General features: G+C 43.5%; 1 protein-coding gene and 1 long non-coding RNA gene across 3 annotated transcripts in view; one reads left to right on the top strand and one right to left on the bottom strand.

Moving 5' to 3' along the window:
• Nucleotides 1-8,841: 8,841 nt before the first annotated feature.
• The window catches only part of rb1 (RB transcriptional corepressor 1), a 189,878-nt gene continuing 179,871 nt past the window's right edge, over nt 8,842-18,848 (top strand). Inside the window, exon 1 of one of the 2 annotated variants that reach the window (XM_033032834.1) lies at nt 8,842-9,053. In XM_033032834.1, the coding sequence (XP_032888725.1) occupies nt 8,989-9,053 (65 nt within the window). In that variant the 5' untranslated portion in view covers nt 8,842-8,988. The remainder of the gene's footprint in view (nt 9,054-18,848) is intronic. The other variant, XM_033032835.1, reaches the window with a different exon arrangement.
• LOC116980530 overlaps nt 12,728-18,848 on the bottom strand; it is a 29,044-nt gene continuing 22,923 nt past the window's right edge. The window contains exon 3 of the long non-coding RNA XR_004414002.1: nt 12,728-12,889. This is a non-coding gene — a long non-coding RNA (uncharacterized LOC116980530). The remainder of the gene's footprint in view (nt 12,890-18,848) is intronic.

Below are 18,848 nucleotides of genomic sequence, written 5' to 3'. Positions count from 1 at the left end.
GGTGTCTAGATGTAGCCTTGAGTTCACTAGATCTTCCTTGTGTTTAGCAGGCTTGTTTTTGACCCTATGGGCCACTGGCGCCAGGTATGTTTAGCCTAGCTCTCAGAGGGTAATTCACTGGATTAAAGTGAAGTGCTGTCCATGTTACAACAGACCAGTTCTGCCCACAGTCCTTGGCTTTTGAGATTGTCCTTGAATGATGCTATTGGAGGAACTGTATTTTGTATGTAGTGCACAATTGAGCCAATTGAGCTGGTGGATAGGACACCCATCAAGCAGGATACGTTGTCCTGGATGTTGCAGCTGCACCTATTTGGGATAATGTGTGATCCTTGCTTGATTGAAACCCTCCTTGTGTATTATTTCTCATCGTGACCCCCCCCCCCCCCCCATAATAGTTTCTAAATTCCTATCCTCCGCCAATGTTTCGTACACCTATTTTTCTTTCATTATATCCTTTCATGTAAGGATTCATGGCTTTGGCCCTCTACCTGTCCCTTTTTTGTGATTCCAGCTTCTACCATCTCTCTGTTCCTTTTATAGCAGCTGCAGATCCTTTCTCATTCTTTGAAATGTTAGAAAATCTACTCATTCTATGTTAGAAATTCTACTTAAAATTATTCTTGGCCCTTACCCTGTGCTCAGTACTTTTTTTTAATAGCATTTCTGTCCAAATGTTCTCCCACTGATTTTTGAGGTCACAGCTATCATACACAGCATTGCCTTTCTGGAACAAAACACAAATAACTCTGTGTGTGTGTGTGTGTGTGTAAGGCAACATTTGTGGAGGTAATGAACAGCCGATGCTTTGGTCTGAAGGAGGGTCCTGACCCAAAACGTTGCTATCTGCTTCCTCCACAGATGTTGCATGACCCACAGAGTTCTTCCAGCACTTTGTTTTGCTCTATATTCCAACATTTACAGTTCCTTGTGTCTCCAGTAACTTTCTAGTTTAAGAAATGATTACATTTTGAAAACTCCTTTAAATTAACCCGAAGAATATTTGGCTATGCACATTTTGAAATATTTGGAAATGCACATGCCATTTCCCTGCACACTTACTTGTCACTATTTGTTTTTAAACTCTTAACGAGATAAATTCTGTCCATGCCAAATTAAAGGATATCCACTTTTCCAATTTTAATCAGCACAGCCTCGCCTTTGTTTCCTTCTTGGAGTTAAGAATTGCAGGTGCTAGAAATGCAAAATAGAAGCAAACACAAGTGTAAAATTGCTGAGTGAGACAAATGGAGAGAAAGTGTGTGATAAAGTGCAACACAAAAGTGTCACGATACCAATTGCTTTATAAAAAAAAAACATTGTTAACAAGAGGTGAAAAAAAGAAAGCTAAAAACTCTCTTGACAGAGGAGAGAGGGCGGTTACCTGAAGATGCCAAAGTGGCAACACAGCCGGATAGAAGGCTAGATGCTTTTACTTGATTCTATGTTGGGCATCGTTGCAGCAACATGGGAGGATGGAGAGGCAATACAGAATTAAAGTGACAAGCTTCTGAAATTTCAGTCATCTTGCAGACTGGTGTTTTCAATGGTGGCGTTCTCTCCATTGGTCCTGCTAAATACTGAGCCGTTTCTGTTACGCTGTTTAAATTCTCAACCTTCTCTCCAGCATGATCCTTAAACTATTCAGACTGTTCTGTGACATTTTTAGATACAACTTCTGACTTTCCAGCACTTGTTCTACAGTCAGAACCTTCCGCATTTCTGCACGGACTTCAAATATTGAGGTAGACAAAAATGCTGGAGAAACTCAGCGGGTGAGGCAGCATCTATGGAGCGAAGGAAATGGGCAACGTTTCGGGTCGAGACCCTTCTTCAGACTGATGTGAGGGTTGGTGGGGGGGAGGGGCGGGAAGAAGAAAGGAAGAGGCTGAGACAGTGGGCTGAGGGAGAGCTGAGAAGGGGAGGAGAAAGCAGGGACTACCTGAAATTAGAGAAGTCAATGTTCATACCACTGGGGTGTAAACTGCCCAAGCGAAATATGAGGTGCTGCTCCTCCAATTTACGGTGGTCCTTACTCTGGCCATGGAGGAGGCCCAGGACAGAAAGGTCAGATTCGGAATGGGAGGGGGAGTTGAATTACTGAACCACCGGGAGATCAGGTAGGTTAATGCAAACTGAGCGGAGGTGATGGGCTAAGCGATCGCCTAGCCTACGCTTGGTCTCACTGATGTAGAGCAGCTGACACCTAGAGTAGCGGGTGCAATAGATGGGGTTGGAGGAGGTGCAGGTGATCCTCTGCCGCACCTGGAAAGACTGCAAATATTCAGAGCTCTTCCTTGCTCTGTCAGTAAATGGTATCTCTTTCCTGCACTAATTAAAGCCTTAAACCCTGTCTATTACATTGTTTAAGATGTTACAGTCACTTTCACCTGCAAGCTTTGAACTCTAGCACTCATGCATGGTCTTTGATACCTGAGGCTGCCGTGCTCATGCCTTCCCAGTAAACTTTAATTGGCTCTTTCTGTTGAACCCTTAAAATCTAATATCTCATGGAGCAGCTGGGCTTGTACACTTTGGAGTTTAGAAGGATGAGAGGGTATCTCATTGAAACATATGATTGTTAAGGGTTTGGACACGCTAGAGGCAGGAAACATGTTCCCGATGTTGGGGGGAGTCCAGAACCAGGGGCCACAGTTTAAGAATAAGGAGTAAGCCATTTAGAACGGAGACGAGGAAACACTTTTTCTCACAGAGAGTAGTGAGTCTGTGGAATTCTCTGCCTCAGAGGGCAGCAGAGGCGGGTTCTCTGGATGCTTTCACGAGAGAGCTAGATAGGGCTCTTAAAAATAGTGGAGTCAGGGGATATGGGGAGAAGGCTAGAACGGGGTACTGATTGGGGATGATCAGCCATGATCACATTGAATGGTGGTGCTGGCTCTGAAGGGCCAAATGGCCTACTCCTGCACCTATTGTCTTTTGTCATTACTGCACTGTCAATGAAGCTTTATTATGCTATATGTTTAGTTTGGAAATAAAGCATAGAAATAGGTACTTTGGCCCACCTAGACCACCCCGATCATCGTTCACACTAGTTCCATATCTCACTCCCCACACATTGCGGGCAATTCAAAGGCCAATTAACCTATGCACCCGCATGTCTTTCAGATATGGGTGGAAACCAAAGCACCCAGAGGAAAACCATGGGGGAAAAAGGTACAGCAGAGCTCAGATGTGAACTCGGGCCTCTGGTACTGAGAGGCAGCAACTCTACAAACAACACCACTGGGCCACCTATCTTTAATCTTTCACTGCTTCCCTCTGCTCAGTGTTTCCACTTTGAAGGAAATTACCCGAAATTCGGGAAATTCTGGTTGTCTTCTGGTAATTTTGGGGAAATGAAATAATTTCAGGAAATTTCCGCATCTGGCCCGCGAGGAGGTGTAAAGGTAATACACGCAGCACTACCAGTTTAAGGCGCGCAAAGATTTAAACAGAGCACTGTCAGTTTAACGCGTGGGAATTTAAACAGAGCTGTTGGCTGCAGCGCTATGGGCTTAACACATAGCGCTGTGGCCATAGCGCTATGGGTCACAGACTGTTCAGGAAAATTCTCGTATAACAATGAGTCTTTGGAATTTTCTTTCTCAATGGAAGTTGAGCCTTTGATTATTTTTCAGGCAGTGGTAGAATTCTGGATAAGGTTAGTGGTGAAAGATTACCAGTGGGATTGCAGTTACATTGGGATTGGCCTTGATTTTACATAACAGTGGGTGGGCTCAAGGGGCAGAGTGGGAGGGATGGATAGAGGGATGGGGGCAACGAAAGCTGCATTGCATAACACTGTACAAGTGAGTGACAGAAGCAGGCAGATACGGTGTAGTTGCATAGATCTGTTTTGCCTTGTTCTTTGTGTTGTTAACATGTGCCCGCAAAAAAAACCCAACAACAAATAGCACGCAGGAAGCATTTTGTAAATTTCAGGAAATACCAACAAATTCCAAAAAATTTGGGGATTCTATTTCAGGTTAAAAAAAATTGAGATGTGGAAGCACTGCCTCTGCTGCACTTATTAAACTCCCACAGTTTCCTCTATAAACTCTCGGGCTCTCTCCTGTACTCTTTGAACTCTATGATTCCCTCTCTCCTTCACTATCTTATTTTTGTTGTTGTTTTCTCCTGCACTGCTTTAAACAGGAATAGTTACACCTGCACAAAAATGATGCACAATGGTTTTCTAAATCTATGTTGAGGAACTAAATGGGGAAAAGATTAAATTGGGTCTTGTGCAATTAAAGTACTCATTGATAATTTTGACGTAATTGAGCCTTTTGGAAAGAATTATCATAATTGGTAGAATTTTACAGTGAGTTAGGTAATATTGATCAGTCTGAAATTGGAAAATACATTGACTGATTTGAGTGTTAAGGCAATGATGAGCGTTAAAAAAAAAAAATACTCCAAGGCTCAAAGACTGGGGAAAAATGGTTGATAGAAAATGAGGGGAAAAATAATTGCAGGTGCTGGATATCTTAAAAATAGAATATGCCTTCAAATCAGGCAGCATTTCTGGAAATAGAAACACCTAAGATCCTTCATCAGAACTGGGGAAAAAGAGATAGTGGAGGAAAATATGCGGTGAAGAAAAAGTAGTCCATTCATGACAGGTGAAATAAAATATGATATTAAATCCAGGGAAAAAACTATAAATATGTTCGAAACACCTGAAGGCTTGAGGATTCTCAGTATTTTAAAACACAGTAAAGAAATACCAAAACCTTGATCGAGAAAGTCAAGGTAGAACAAGAGTAAATGAGCAAGAAACATAAAAAGAAACTTGTGCTTCCATTGGTATGCAAATAAGGAAAAGACTGGTGTCTCTTTAAAAAAAAAAAAAAGGTGCTTTAGATGGATGCAGGAGAATTTATCAAGGAGAGTAAGAAAGTGATAGAAATTTTTTTTTTTAAACTCAGACTAAATCTGACAGAAATACTAGAGAAACAAGAATTCAGCAAGAATAGGCAACTGAAGAAAATAAGTATTTAAAAAGAATTACTAGAGGTTGATAAAACTAAGGTTGGTAAATTCCAGAACATTATAAATTAAGTAGCTATAAAGTTAGTAAATGATTATCATTTTCACAAAAATCAGCAGAATCTGAAATTGTTTCTATGGACTGGAGATGCAAATGTAACCCCACCTTTTTATTTAAAAAAGAAAAAAAAAAAAAAAGGTATGTGAGAGAAAATGGGAATTACTGACCCATTAGCCTAACTAATGTTACCAGCAGGGAAAATGTTGGAGACATAATGATGTAATAACAGAATATTTTCGAATGAATAATAGAATGAGTCACCATGGATTTATGGGAACAAAATCATGTTTGACTGGAGTTGTTTGAGAATGTGACCTGTATAAATGATAAGAGGGAATCGCAAAATAAGCTGCAATTGGATTTTTAGGTTTTGATAGATCCCATACATGAGGTTGGTTAACAAAGTTGGAGTTTGGACTAATGTACTGACATAGACTGAGAATTGATTAATGGAGCCAAGTGTGGGAATAAACACAGCTGTAATTTCTACATGATGCAACCAAAATGTATAAAAATGGCCTTTAATAAAATCTGACAATGTGCACTTTGACCACATGTGATTTTTTTTTTTTTCTATTACAAATCTCAAATTGTTGAGTACAGAGGCAAATAAATGATGGGTCTTTGTCCCAAACATTATGAAGTGTGCTGTGCTTCAGGTCATAAAAACAGATAATCATGTTTTAATGCCAAGAGATAGGGCAGTGCTGATGGGTGAACTGATACACATCCCTGAAAGCCAGGCGATTTAGGAAGGGAAACGATGTGTAGGATCAATGAGCAAATTTCAGAACAGGAGTACAGGTGTCTTTTTTGCGATTATAATAGGGTGTTAAATGTAGTTTTACTCTCCTTAACCAAAAATCTATCGACTTGCCAATAGTTCAAGGAAAATTCACTGGACGAATTCACTTAATTCATGGGAGGTTTGTCTCCTCATATGGCAAACCTACTATATTAACTTACTAATATAGTAGGTTTTCTACATTAGAAGACCTAGCTAATGTAGGTGTAGTAAAAGCAGGTCTCCTAATGTGGCAAAGCTACCATATTCCTGGGATGGTAGATTTGCCCCTTTACGAAACTAGACAAGGCCAGTTGTTTAGAAGAATAAGAGATCTCACAAAAAACAGAATTCTTAAAATGATCAATGTTATGTATGCAGGGAAGATGCTTCCACTAAGTCAGGCATCTCAACCCACGAATCACAGTTACAGAAAATGCCATTTAGGATGAAAAGATATGTGCTCTCATACTGGTGAATCTTTGGAATTTCCTATCCCAGAGTACTGTGGAGATTCAGTCATTTACTTCATTCAAGGGGTGGGAGATTGCAACCCTCACGTGGTCCGCCCTGTTTCGACGAATGCAATCAACCTGGCGTGCACAATCAAATAAGATCAAATTGAACAAGTTGTCCTACAACTTTAGTCTGTGCACGCCATACGCAAGAAGACTTCATTCAAGTGGATTTCTGAATATTAAGGGTTCCAAGGGACATGTGGTTAATATATGAAAGTGGCGTTGAAATGGAAAATAAAACTAACACTGATACGTGGTGGATTAGATTCTCTTACGCTCTTCACTGACCACTTTCCATGCAGTTCGACAAAGTACACACTTTGTCGTACAACACAAACAGGCTTATAATCGTAATTTATGAGCCAAGTAATTTTTGCAACATGTGAAATTTGGTTTGGCATACAGTCATAACAAGAAAGCAACAGGCCACACAACTACATAAAATTGACACAAACATCCACCACAGCGTTTCCGCCATATTCCCCACTGTGATGGAAGGCAATAAGGTCTTATCTTCTTACCTCCATCGGTCGGGGGAGTCGAACCATCCGCAGCCGGCGATCGAGCTCCCTCGTCGGGGCGATCTATACCTCAATACCTGTGCTGAATAGGTAGGTTTCACGGCAGTCGAGTCACGACCCATGACCCATACTGTTGCTACGCTACTCCAAATGGAATACACGCGATGAACTGCAGGTAAGCACTTACCATTGTTTCCAGTGTAGCGGGCCCATTAAAACCCGCCGAAATTGTCAATTTTTGCGCTGTAAATAATTATGGAAATCAGGATAAACGTGTGAGACATTTAGCTTACTTCAGAATTCCAAAAGTGAGGAGAAATGACAGTTGATAGAAGCGAGAGCTGAAGGGACAACAACAGCCAAAGTGCTTAGCGAACATTGGCCGTTTGCTCACTGCATTTCATCAACTAAGGCATTATTTGTGTTTTTTCTTGATTCCTTTGGCATCTAAAAAGTTTCAGAAGTGATAAATCTGGCTGTAAATTTTTTAAATCGCCCATGGTTCTCAAGTGGGTTTTTACATACAAAAAGAAAACGCATCTGAAGAAAAATTTACAGCCAGATTTATCACTTCTGAGACTTTTTAGATACCAAAGGAATCAAGAAAAAACTCAAATAATGCCTTACCGTTGATGAAATGCAGTGAGCAAACGCGATAATTCCCAATATTTTCAATTCCGATATCTGCACGGCCAATGTTTACCAAGCACTTTAGCTGTTGTTGTCCCTTCAGCTCTGCTTCTCTTTACCTTCATTTCGCTTCACGTTTGGAATTCTAAAGTTGGGTACATGTCTCTCACACTTACCCCAACTTCCGCATTTTTTTTTCAGCGCAAAAATTCAACATTTTGGCGGTTTTTAACACGTAGGAAAGTACGCGTTTCTAGCATTAATAACATATGCCGGAAGTTACGGATGTCCTCCAAGATGGATTGTGTGGCTCCGTGCGTCAAGCCCTATGACCCAGTGACCTTACGTGCAACCTCCCTATACGATGCCAAGTTAAACTAATCATCTCTGCCTGCACTTGATCTATGTCCCACTATTCCCTGCATATCCATGTGCTTATCTATATCTCTTAAATGCCATTTTCATATCAGCCTCCACCTCCACTCACAGTGTGTGCCAGGCATCCACCTATCTGCGTAAAACAAAACTTGCCTACACATTTAAATGTTGCCCTCTCACCTTAAAACTATGCTATCTAGTCTTTGACATTTGCACCCTGGAGAAAAGGTTCTGACCATCTACCCCTATTTATGCCTCTCGTAAATCTGGACCCTCACCAAAGCCTCCACATCCTTCTTGTAACGGAGCAAACAGAACTACACCCAATACGCCAAATGGGACCTAACCAAACTCAAATAAAGCTGCAAAAGACTTCCCGAGTCATAGTCAATGCCCCGACCGATGAGACATTGTGAACCGCACCTAATTCATCAGAGCAATATTCAGCATTTAAAAAAAAGGCTTATACCAAATGTTCGGATCTCCCATCTAGTGAAAGAAACCATCCAAACTTCTACAGCAGATAATATGAATATTGATTTCTCAAACTTCAAACTTCCCTCTCCGTCCCTCCCCCACCCAGTTCTCCGGTTAGCTTCACTGTCCTTCTGATTAATTTTACAGTTTGTCTGCCTCCTTGTCACCTTCCCATTAGCTAACAATGAACTATTCCGCATTTCCTTAGCATTCGCCTGCTTTATCTGTCGTTTTCACACCTTATCCTTTCGTATCTCTAGACTCTCAGTATGAAGAAGGGTCTCGATCCCAAACGCCACCCATTCCTTCTCTCCAGAGATGCTGCCTGACCCGATGAGTTACCCCAGCTTTGTGTGACCAAAGATCATAGAGCTCCTCTATAATCTTTGTGTGTGACTATCTTCGGTGTAAACCAACACCTCCTCCCTACACAAGCTTCCACAGTCACCGGCGGTGCTAAGGAAGTGACGTAGAGATAACGCAACCAGAGACGGCAGTGCACGAGCCGGAAGCGGCGAGCGTTTGGCGCGGTTTGGAAGCTCAGTCGGTTTGGGAGAGCGGTGGTGACTTTCAAACGTTTGAAGTACCGGTCTCGAGCCTGCGGTCGCTGGCCATTGAGCTCGCGCTATGCATCCCAAGCACTCGAAGAAAGTCGCCGTGTCTGACTCTGAAGAAAGCAGCTCTCCTACCAGGTGAGAGCGGGGATAGACCGATCCAGGCGCTGGTATCGGTGGCCTGAGCGGTAAAGCAGGAAGCCGGGGCTTAGTCGCCACCAACAAGTAGCTTTTATGTCAGCGGCCCGTGTCGCTGTGGCTAACTCGCCGCATTGTGTGGATGTCCTGGCTGGAGCGGCTCGGCGTGATTGCGGCGACCGCTATTGATTGGTTTTCGTTTTGGTGCTGTCACCAACTCACGCAACGCTATGCTGTCCCTACTTTTTTTTGTTTAGAGGGTGTATGTATTTTCAGCCTTTATATTACCACGGCTGTTATAAAGCACTTTTTAAACACCTTTAAATACTTAATTGAAAATTTGAAAAAGCGTTGTTGATCCAACATTTTGCATCGGCACAGTTTATTTTTGTTTATGTCGGAACATTATCCAAGTCCATTAGTTGTTTTTTTGCAAAATGTGCCAAGAGGAGTGAAAGGTGGTGACCTTGCACTGTCACCTTCCATCATAGTTCCCATGTTTGGGTCGCTCCTTGGGCTTACTGCTGTATATTTGAGATGGACTGGCCTGTCCAACACTAACCACAAAAGTGTGAATTGCTTTGAAATCTCCACATGGTCTTATCTCTAGTACATGCAATTAGTTTAATTATCTTAAATGTGCTGATCAGATAGATTTATAGCCTAATATGGCACTCGTCAACGTCAGTCTTCTAAATGCTTAGTTTCCCTTGTGGAAATAATAAAAATATTTTACAGCTGTTGAGGTACCAGGAAAGTGTGGCTGCCAGTTTTCACTCGTACACCAGCAAGTAGAAATGTTAAATAACCAACTAATTTGTTTTCATTATATTGGGTGAACAGCACATATTCCCTAAGACATATTTCCCTGTTGGTATATGAGTCATCGAGTGATACAGTGTGGAAACAGGTTCTTCAGCCCAACTTTCCCACACCGGTAAACAAAGTCCCAGCTACACTAGTCCCACTTACCAGCGCTTGGTCCATATCCCTCCAAACCTGTCCAATCCATGTACCTGTCTTAACTGTCTCTTAAACGATGGGATAGTCCCAGCCTCTACTACATCCTCCCGCAGCTTGTTCCATACACCAACCAGCCTTTGTGTGAAAAAAGTTGCCCCTCGGATTACTATTAAATATTTACCCCTTCACCTTGAACCTATGTCCTCTGGTCCTCGATTCCCCAACTCTGGGCAAAAGATTCGGTGCATCTACCCAATCTATTCCTCTCATGATTTTGAACACCTCTATTAGATCCCCCCTCATCCTCTTGCGCTTCATGGAATGAAGACCGAGCCTACTCAACCTCTCCCTATAAGCTCACACCCTCTAGTCCTGGCAACATCCTCGTAAATCTTTTCTGAACCCTTTCAAGCTTGACAATATCTTTCCTATAACATGGTGCCCAGAACTGAACACAATATCCTAAATGTGGTCTCACCAACGTCTTGTATAACTGCAACATGACCTCCCTACTTCTATACTCTTATTGTCTCTTATGCTTTCTGACCAGGCAGCCACATGAGGTTAACAGGGCAAAGATTGCAGCATTCCTTTGGTGCTGTACTGGAGTTTTGGCCTACTCATGTATATTTTAGTTCGCTGAGCATTTCTCACTGTTCCTGTAAATGCTTGCACAATCAACGCAAGATTTCAGCCCTGCTCTATTCTTTATGCATGTCATTTCTGAGCAATAAAGCCCAAGAGTGTGTGTGCACAATAATGCTCAACCATCTTATTGAATTGTTTACATGTAAACATGTAAATCTCTAATAACTTTCTCAACCATGCTCAAAAACCATTCTCCTCACATTCAGCAATACATAGAACAGTAGAACACACAAACAGATCCACAGATAGATACAAACAGCTGGAGTAACTCAGTGGGTCATACAGCATCTCTGGAGAAAAGGGTGACGTTTCGGCTTGGAACCCTTCAGACCTCTTCAATCTGATGAAGGGCCTCGACCTGAAATGTCACCTATTTGTTTTCTCCAGAGATGCTGTCTTACCCGCAGAGGTACTCCAGATTTTTGTGCATCTTCGGTTTAAACCAGCATCTGCAGTTCCTTCCTACACAACAGGTCCACAGTGTCTGTGCCAAACATGATGCTTTTCTCATCTGCCTGCAAATGATCCATATACCTCATTCCCTGTACATCCATGTACCCATCTAAATATGACACTATGATTCAATTTCTATCTTGATCAGGCTGAAATTGAAAGTGTATAAGGTTGATTTCCGATTTGATCATGTGGGAAACGTAAAATCACACATTCCACTGTTCTCCATAAACATAATCTACAACCATTTATTATTTCCTTCCACCATCTTATGATCACAATTGTTAGTAATATAAGCACAGTAACAGTGGGCCACCCGTACGCTCAAGTCTACCCTGTCATCCAATGTGATCAGAACTGATTTGCACCAGATCTTGGTTTTTTTTGTTTCAGCACCCCATAACTCTTGGATTCCCTGATCTTTCCAAAAAAAAAAAAAAAATTACCTTTAAAGTCACCTATTCCTTCGCTCCATAGGTGCTGCCTCATCCGTTGAGTTTCTCCAGCATTTTTATCTACCTTCGATTTTTCCAGCATCTGCAGTTCTTCACAAAAGCAGTTAGGTTGAGTATTTAGCCCGAATACTGATTTAAAGAAACAGGGCCCAAATGGAATGAAAGTCATGCTGTTAAGGATTGGAGCAGATGCAGAGATTATGTGGCTTAGAAAGGCAAGACACATTGCTAGAAAAAGCAACAATGTGTAATTTAATATGGTGGGCTGGGAAGGAGTGGTAGTTATCAACATGACTTATCAAAAAGACAAGTGTTGGCTTTTCGATGTGAGAAATTACTGAAGTAGACATAGAAATAATATGTCGGAAATAATAAATGTATTAATCACCATTGGTGCTGCCTATTTTTTTGTTGACAAATGTTGTAGGGTGTTTTGATAAGTTAATCTTGTTACATGGATTAATGTTACTTTTTACAGGTTTTCTACTTTGAATCTTTGTATAATAGGATTTGTAAAGTAATTATTTACTTATGTTAATTTTCATTCTGTTTTAGTAAGCACTTACCATTTCTAAAAATTAGCTACTTTAATAACAGATTGAGTTGAGGATTTATTTTAATTAATTGTTCAGGATATGTGTGTCGCTGGCATCTCTAAATGCGTTATATCCAATTGCATTTGAGTTTGTTTAGTTGAGTTTGAGTTTAGTTTATTGTCATGTGTACCAAGGTACAGTGAAAAGCTTTTGCTGTGTGCTAACCAGTCAGCATAAAGCCAATATGTGATTACAATTGAGCCATCCACAGTGTACAAATACATGATTAAGAGGATAACTTGAATAAGTTTAGTGTAAGGTAAAGCCACTAAAGTCCGATCAAAGATAGTCTGAAGGTCTCCAATTAGGTAAATAGTAGTTCAGTTCTGCTCTCTAGTTGTGGTAGGCTGGTTCAGTTGCCTGATAACAGCTGGGAAGAAACTACCTGAATCTGGAGGTAGGCGTTTTTACACTTCCTTGCCTTTTGCCCGATGGGAGAGGGGAGAAATGAAGTGCCATGGGTGCGACGTCCATGATTACGCTGGTGGCCTTGCTGAGGCATCGTGAGGTATAAATGGAGTCAATGGAAGGGTGGTTGGTTTGTGTGATGGTCTGGGCTGTGTCCACAATTCTCTGCAATTTCTTGCCGTCTTGGATGGAGCTGTTCCCAATCCATGCTATGATGCTTCCTGATAAAATGCTTTTTATGGCGCTTCTGTAGAAGTTGTGGAGAGTTCTTGGGGACATGCCAAACATCCTAGGCCTTTTAAGGAAGTAGGTGCTTCACCATAATTGGATCTAAATCCTGGAATATCCTCAACAGCGGAGTGGGAATTCCAACAGTGGGAAGGTAGTGGTGTTCGTTGAGCTGCTGTAGTTCTGCTAAAGGAATTCCAACAGTGCTGTTGAGGGTGTTCCAGGATTTGGATCTAATTATGTTGAAGCACCAGGAATTGGTTTATTATTGTCATGTATACTTGGACAGTGAAAAAATTGTGTTTTGCTTATCATCCAGGCAAATCATTGTACATGAGTACATCAGGTAGTGCAGAAGAGAAAATTTACAAGAGTGCAAAATTTGGTGTTGTTTGGTATGTACTTCTGCTTTGGGAATGACACAGTAATGGCCCTGTCCCACGCCATTGCGACTTTAACTGATTTTTTCTCAAACTGGATTTTGTAAAGTTAAAAATGTGAATAACTTGTAAAATATAACATCAATCTGAACGGAACTTGATAAAAACACACCACGAGACAATTGTGAGTAAGGCTATCGTGTACTGTTTTGGCGTAGTTCCGGGAGCACATACGGACGCACGCAGAGTCACAAATAAGATGAGAGTTTTTGTAATATACTAGACTAAGTGGGACCCAATGGGTCCTAGTCACACATTGGGCCTGGTCCCTGTTGAATGATGACCATACACTTGAATAACAGTGTGGCCAACTATTTGAGCAAATTCATTCCGGACTTCAGCGAAATATCAGCCCCATTGCGCCAGCTTACACACAAAGACTCTGCTTGGATTTGACACGAGCAACAACAGACAACATTCGACACTCTTAAATGGCAGATGTCTGGCTTACTTTGACCCTAATCGTCCGATTACACTTACTTGTGACGCCTCACAACACGGGCTGGGCGCTGCATGCCTTCAGAATGATGGCAATGGCAATAAGCCTGTTGCCTATGCCTCGCGCACCATGACTGAAACAGAACGACGATATGCCCGAATTGAAAAAGAACTGTTACCGGTTGTTTTTGCCTGCAAGAAATTCAACGATTTCATCTTTGGCTACACTGTCACAATTGAAACTGACCACCAACCTCTGACCATCAACCTCTGATCAACAAACCTATCCACACATCTCCAGCGCGCCTACAGCGGATGTTACTGCAACTTCAAAAATATGACATCGTTCTGATCCACAAACGCGGTAAGGATATGCACCTGGCCGACACTCTTTCGCATGCGCCCCGGAAGACCTGCGCAAATCAGCCCTCGCCAGATGATGACTTTATTGTGATGACTGTGTCCTTTATCCCTTCGTCCTGTATGGAGGACCTGGTTGCCCACACTGCTACTGACAGTACCTTACGGTCTCTAACCTCCGTCATTAAGCGCGGCTGGCCAGACAAACACTATAACGTTCCGCTGGCAGTCCGGCCCTTCTTTGCTGTCTGAGATGAGCTAGTGCTGCAAGACGGCATTATTTTAAAAGGACACAAGGCCGTGGTTCCTGCTTCGCTGCACCACCGGTATTTTAACGCTGATCAGGCAGGGCACCCAGGTGCTGAGGCCATTGTTTTACGGGCAAGAAGCATGTTTTACTGGCCTGGCATGGCCGAATGCATCACCGAAAATGTGGCATCCTGTGCAGTGTGTAACAGTTTGGCACCTCACCAACAAAAGCAACCACTTCTTTCACATCCTGTACCAGCGCTCCCATGGTCTACAATCGCAGCTGACGTATTTGATTGGCATGACAAACAATACCTGGTGCTCGTGGATTCTTATTCAGGATGGTTTCACATTGATTTTCTCAGCAACCCCACTTCCAGCAAAGTGATTTCAAAGTTATTTCATCACTTTTCTGTCCACGGATCTCCACGCAGACTCCACCTTCAGCTTTCGGCCTCACGCAGCAGATCCCGGTCCAACTCCGGCTTCTGGCTCAACTCAGCAGCTTCCGGCTGGTCGTGCTGGGTGCCGCTGAAGCAGCCAGTGAGCCACTGACTCCCCGCAAGCTGCTCAACACACTGCGCCCCTTCAGCTTTTTACTCACATCGCCGCGTTATTGACAGCGGGTTCCGGAAGGTGCGGATTTTACGATTTTTAAACCTTCATAACGTTTGTACTATTTCACCGATCGGAACAAAACCTATTTGACTTGCAGCAGAGGAGAATGGTGGCGAAAAATCGTAGCGCTATGGGGGAAACATTTTTGCGCAAATTTAATTATAACGCAGACCAAGATGATGGTCAAGATGAGAGTTTTAGTAATAGTGTAGAAGATAGATACTAGACCAAATGGGACCCGTTGGGTCACTGTCACATGGGAGTTCTGGACCCCAACGCAACCTGTTCCCCCAATGCAATATTCCAATACTACCCCATAGCCCCCACGGGAGTCCTGGTCCCCCAACGCAACCCGTTCCCCAAGGCAATATTCCACCAATAGCCCCCAACTGCGCAGTGGCTGCTCATTTCGCTTTACTCACCCTCCCTCATTTTCAAACTTAAAAAAAAATGCATTTACACTTGCTAGGGCTAGCGGGACCCAGTGTACTTGGATAGCAACAATGTTGCGAGCAGGGCTACAATCCCATTGTGATGTCATATCTGTAAACGCAGCGAAGAATTTTTTCTCAAAGTGGGGTTTGTAAATTTTTAAATGTCAATAACTTGTGAAATAGAACATCAATCTCAACGAACCTTGACACAAACCACCACAGGACAATTGAGAGTAAAGTGGTTCAAAGAATTTAGTGCTATTGTGCAGTCCATCTATTCCCCACTCCCTATCACCCCCACTCCTCTCCCTCTTTTCCCACACTCTCCCTCCTCACCTCCCCATTCCCCCCTCTCCCTCCCTACTCCCTCAATCCCCCCACTTCCCCTTTAAACCCGCTAAGGCAAGACGCGTTCGATCAGGAGCGAGCATTGACAGCAAAGAAGCACCGGCTTCTGACTCTCTGGAAACCCACAGCTGTCATTTGCAGTCAGGGTAGAATGAGCGCGCAGGGGATGGGAGGGATGCGCAGACGGGCGTGGCTTCGCAAGCTGCGCCAGCTGTGAGGAGAAAGTTCAGCGGAACTTATGAGGAGAAGTTCAGCGCGTGAGGAGTCGCTGCCCCGAGATCTTTAGAACAAAGATGCTACAGCGGAACGCAGCTGTAGAATCTTTGTTCTGCAGAACTTTCTCGATCTTTCTGCGCCTTTAATCCGGTGGGGGGCGGGGCGAGGACGCAGGTGGGCCTGGATTGGTGGGCATGTGGGCATTGTGACGTCAGCAGCTGGTGAGCGGTGTTTATAATTTAAAAATTGAGCTTTGTGATCAATTTTATTCAAAATCTGGGGAAATAAACCTGACCAAGGAGTGTATTTCTGAACTCATAAGGTAAATCCCTATTGAAATTGTTAATATCTCTGCGTTTTTGCGTCTGGTTTTCGAGGAGATACGTTTCACATGCAAAACAACACGCACACACACACACGCACGCACACAGAGTTTTAAAAGTATATAGATATATATATACTAGACCAAGTGGGACCCATTGAGTCCCTGTCACATGGGAGGCCTGGTTCCCCCTTCGCAATATTCCACCACTCACCAATAGATCCCACGAGAGGCCTGGTCCCCCAATGCAACCCGTTTCCCCCAACACAATATTCCACCACTCATGCATGGCCCCCAAGGGAGGCCTGGTCCCACAATGCAACCCGTTCCCCAAGGCAATATTCCACCAATATTCCTCGCATCATATGCTGCTTCCTGTCCGTCAGGAAGCTGGTGATCCACCGACAGATGGATTCAGGCACAGTCAACTTGGAAAATTTGGAGTGTAGTAGCTCAGGCACAATGGTGTTGAATGCAGAGCTAAAATCAACAAACTTAATTATCGCATAGGTCCCCTGGCGGTCTAGGTGCTGGAGAATGAAGTGCAGGCCCAGGTTGACTGCGTCATCCACGGATCTATTGGCCCGATATGCAAACTGCAGAGGGTCCAGCACAAGCTTGTGATATTTTTCAGCTTGACCAGCACAAGCCTTTCAAGGGTCTTTGTGACTACAGAGGTCAGTGCGACAGGCCTGTAGTCATTAAGTTCAGTACTCCTTACCTTTTGGGGTACAGGGACAATAGTGGAGACTTTATTCTTCTTGTGTATGGTGTGCACAGCCTAAAGTTGTAGGACAACTTGTTCTATTTGATCTTATTTGATTGTGCACACCGGGTTGATTTGCATTTGTCGAAACAGGGCGGACAACGTGAAGGTTGTTCTATTTGATCTTATTTGATTGTGCACACCGGGTTGATTGCATTTGTCGAAACAGGGCGGACCACGTGAAGGTTGCAATCTCCCACTCCAGTGGAGACTTTGAAGCAGGCTGGTACAATACAGGTTTGCAGGGACTGGTTGAAAATGTCTGTGTAGACATTTCTGTTGTTCGGCACAGAGCTTGAGAGTAGAGAGGGAAACATTGTCCGGTCCTGGAGATTTCCGGCTTTTCTGTCTTCTGAACAGCTTCTCCACCTCAATTTCTATTGTTGGTGATGGAGAAGTGGCCGGATTGATGTTGGGCAGCACGGAGGAGGTGGCTCGTGGACGAGGCGGCAGTCATTTGCAGTCAGGCTATAATTAGTTGTTGTGGTGATTGGAGAGGGGTGGATGGAAAAGGGTCAATCAATCAATCAATCAAACAGTTTTTATTCATCACATACACAATAAAGTGCAGTGAAATGAACTTGCCAGCAGCGGTACAATAAAAAAAGAACACACAATACACAATAAAATTTGACACAAACATCCACCACAGCATTCTTCACTGTGGTGGAAGGCACAAAGTACAGTCAGTCCTCCTCCATTGTTCCCCCGTGGTCGGGGCCATCAACCTCCGCAGTCACCGCTACGGGCGGCCGGATGTACAGGCCCTCTCGTCGGGACTGTAAGTCCCAAATCGGTGCTTCCCTACCGGAGACTGCGGCTTCAGGATGTTGTAGGTCGCAGTTACATTACATTGTTACATAACAATTACATTGTTATCCAAATCATTAATATGCATGACAAATAGCAGTGGACACGGCATCGACTCCTGCAACACTTCTCGGTCACAGATCTACAATTTTTTTTTAAACTTGCAAAATTTCCCTTTGATTCCTTCCTCCAAGGCAATTTTGAATTCAATTGGCTAGTTCACCTAGGATATCTAACCTTTCAGATGTCCTCCATGTGGCACCTTGTCAAAGGCTTTACTAAAGTCTACATTACTAGCCTAGACTTGCCCTCATCAGTCTGATTGGTGACCTCTTCAAAAAAGCTCTTATCAGGTTTGTGAGACATGATTTCCCATGCACAAAGCCATGTTGACTATCTCTAATCAGTCCCTGCCGATTGAAATGCTGGTAGATCCGGTTTCAAAAACCCTTCCAACAACTTTCCCATCACTGCCAATAGGCTCATCGGCTTGTAAGTCCCTGCCTGGCACTTCTTAATTAATGGTACAACAGGGCTCGAAATTAGCGGTTGCCTGGGTGCAGTTGGCAACCTAAAATGCCGCCGGGCAACCTAAATGCCATGTTATTTTGCCTGGCTTGGCACTGCAGATACTGGTTTATACCAAAGATAGACAAAAAATTGGTGTAACTCAGCGGGACAGGCAGCATCTCTGTAGAAAAGGAACGTGACGTTTCGTGTCAGCGGTGACTGTAGTGCGGGGCAAAGATACTAGGTGCGGGGTGACGGAGGGTCGGAGCGAATGACGGGGCCCGCACAGCAGCAGCAGCGGCCGCGACAGCGGCTCCACCTCCTCCAGCACCCCGCCCGCCCTGATAGCGGCCACTGCTTGCCACTCTGCCAATGACGATAACCGCTTTCAAGAAGAATGGGGGGATCACTCTGAAGAAGGGTCTCGACCCAAAATGTTGCCTATTTCCTTCGCTCCATAGACGCTGCCTCACCCGTTGAGTTTCTCCAGCATTTTTGTCTATCCCCATTTATCCTGCACTGATCCCCCCCAT

The sequence above is a fragment of the Amblyraja radiata genome, chromosome 14 (assembly GCF_010909765.2).
Source record: "Amblyraja radiata isolate CabotCenter1 chromosome 14, sAmbRad1.1.pri, whole genome shotgun sequence".
Taxonomy (NCBI): domain Eukaryota; kingdom Metazoa; phylum Chordata; class Chondrichthyes; order Rajiformes; family Rajidae; genus Amblyraja; species Amblyraja radiata.
This window is presented reverse-complemented; position numbering and strand designations above follow the sequence as displayed.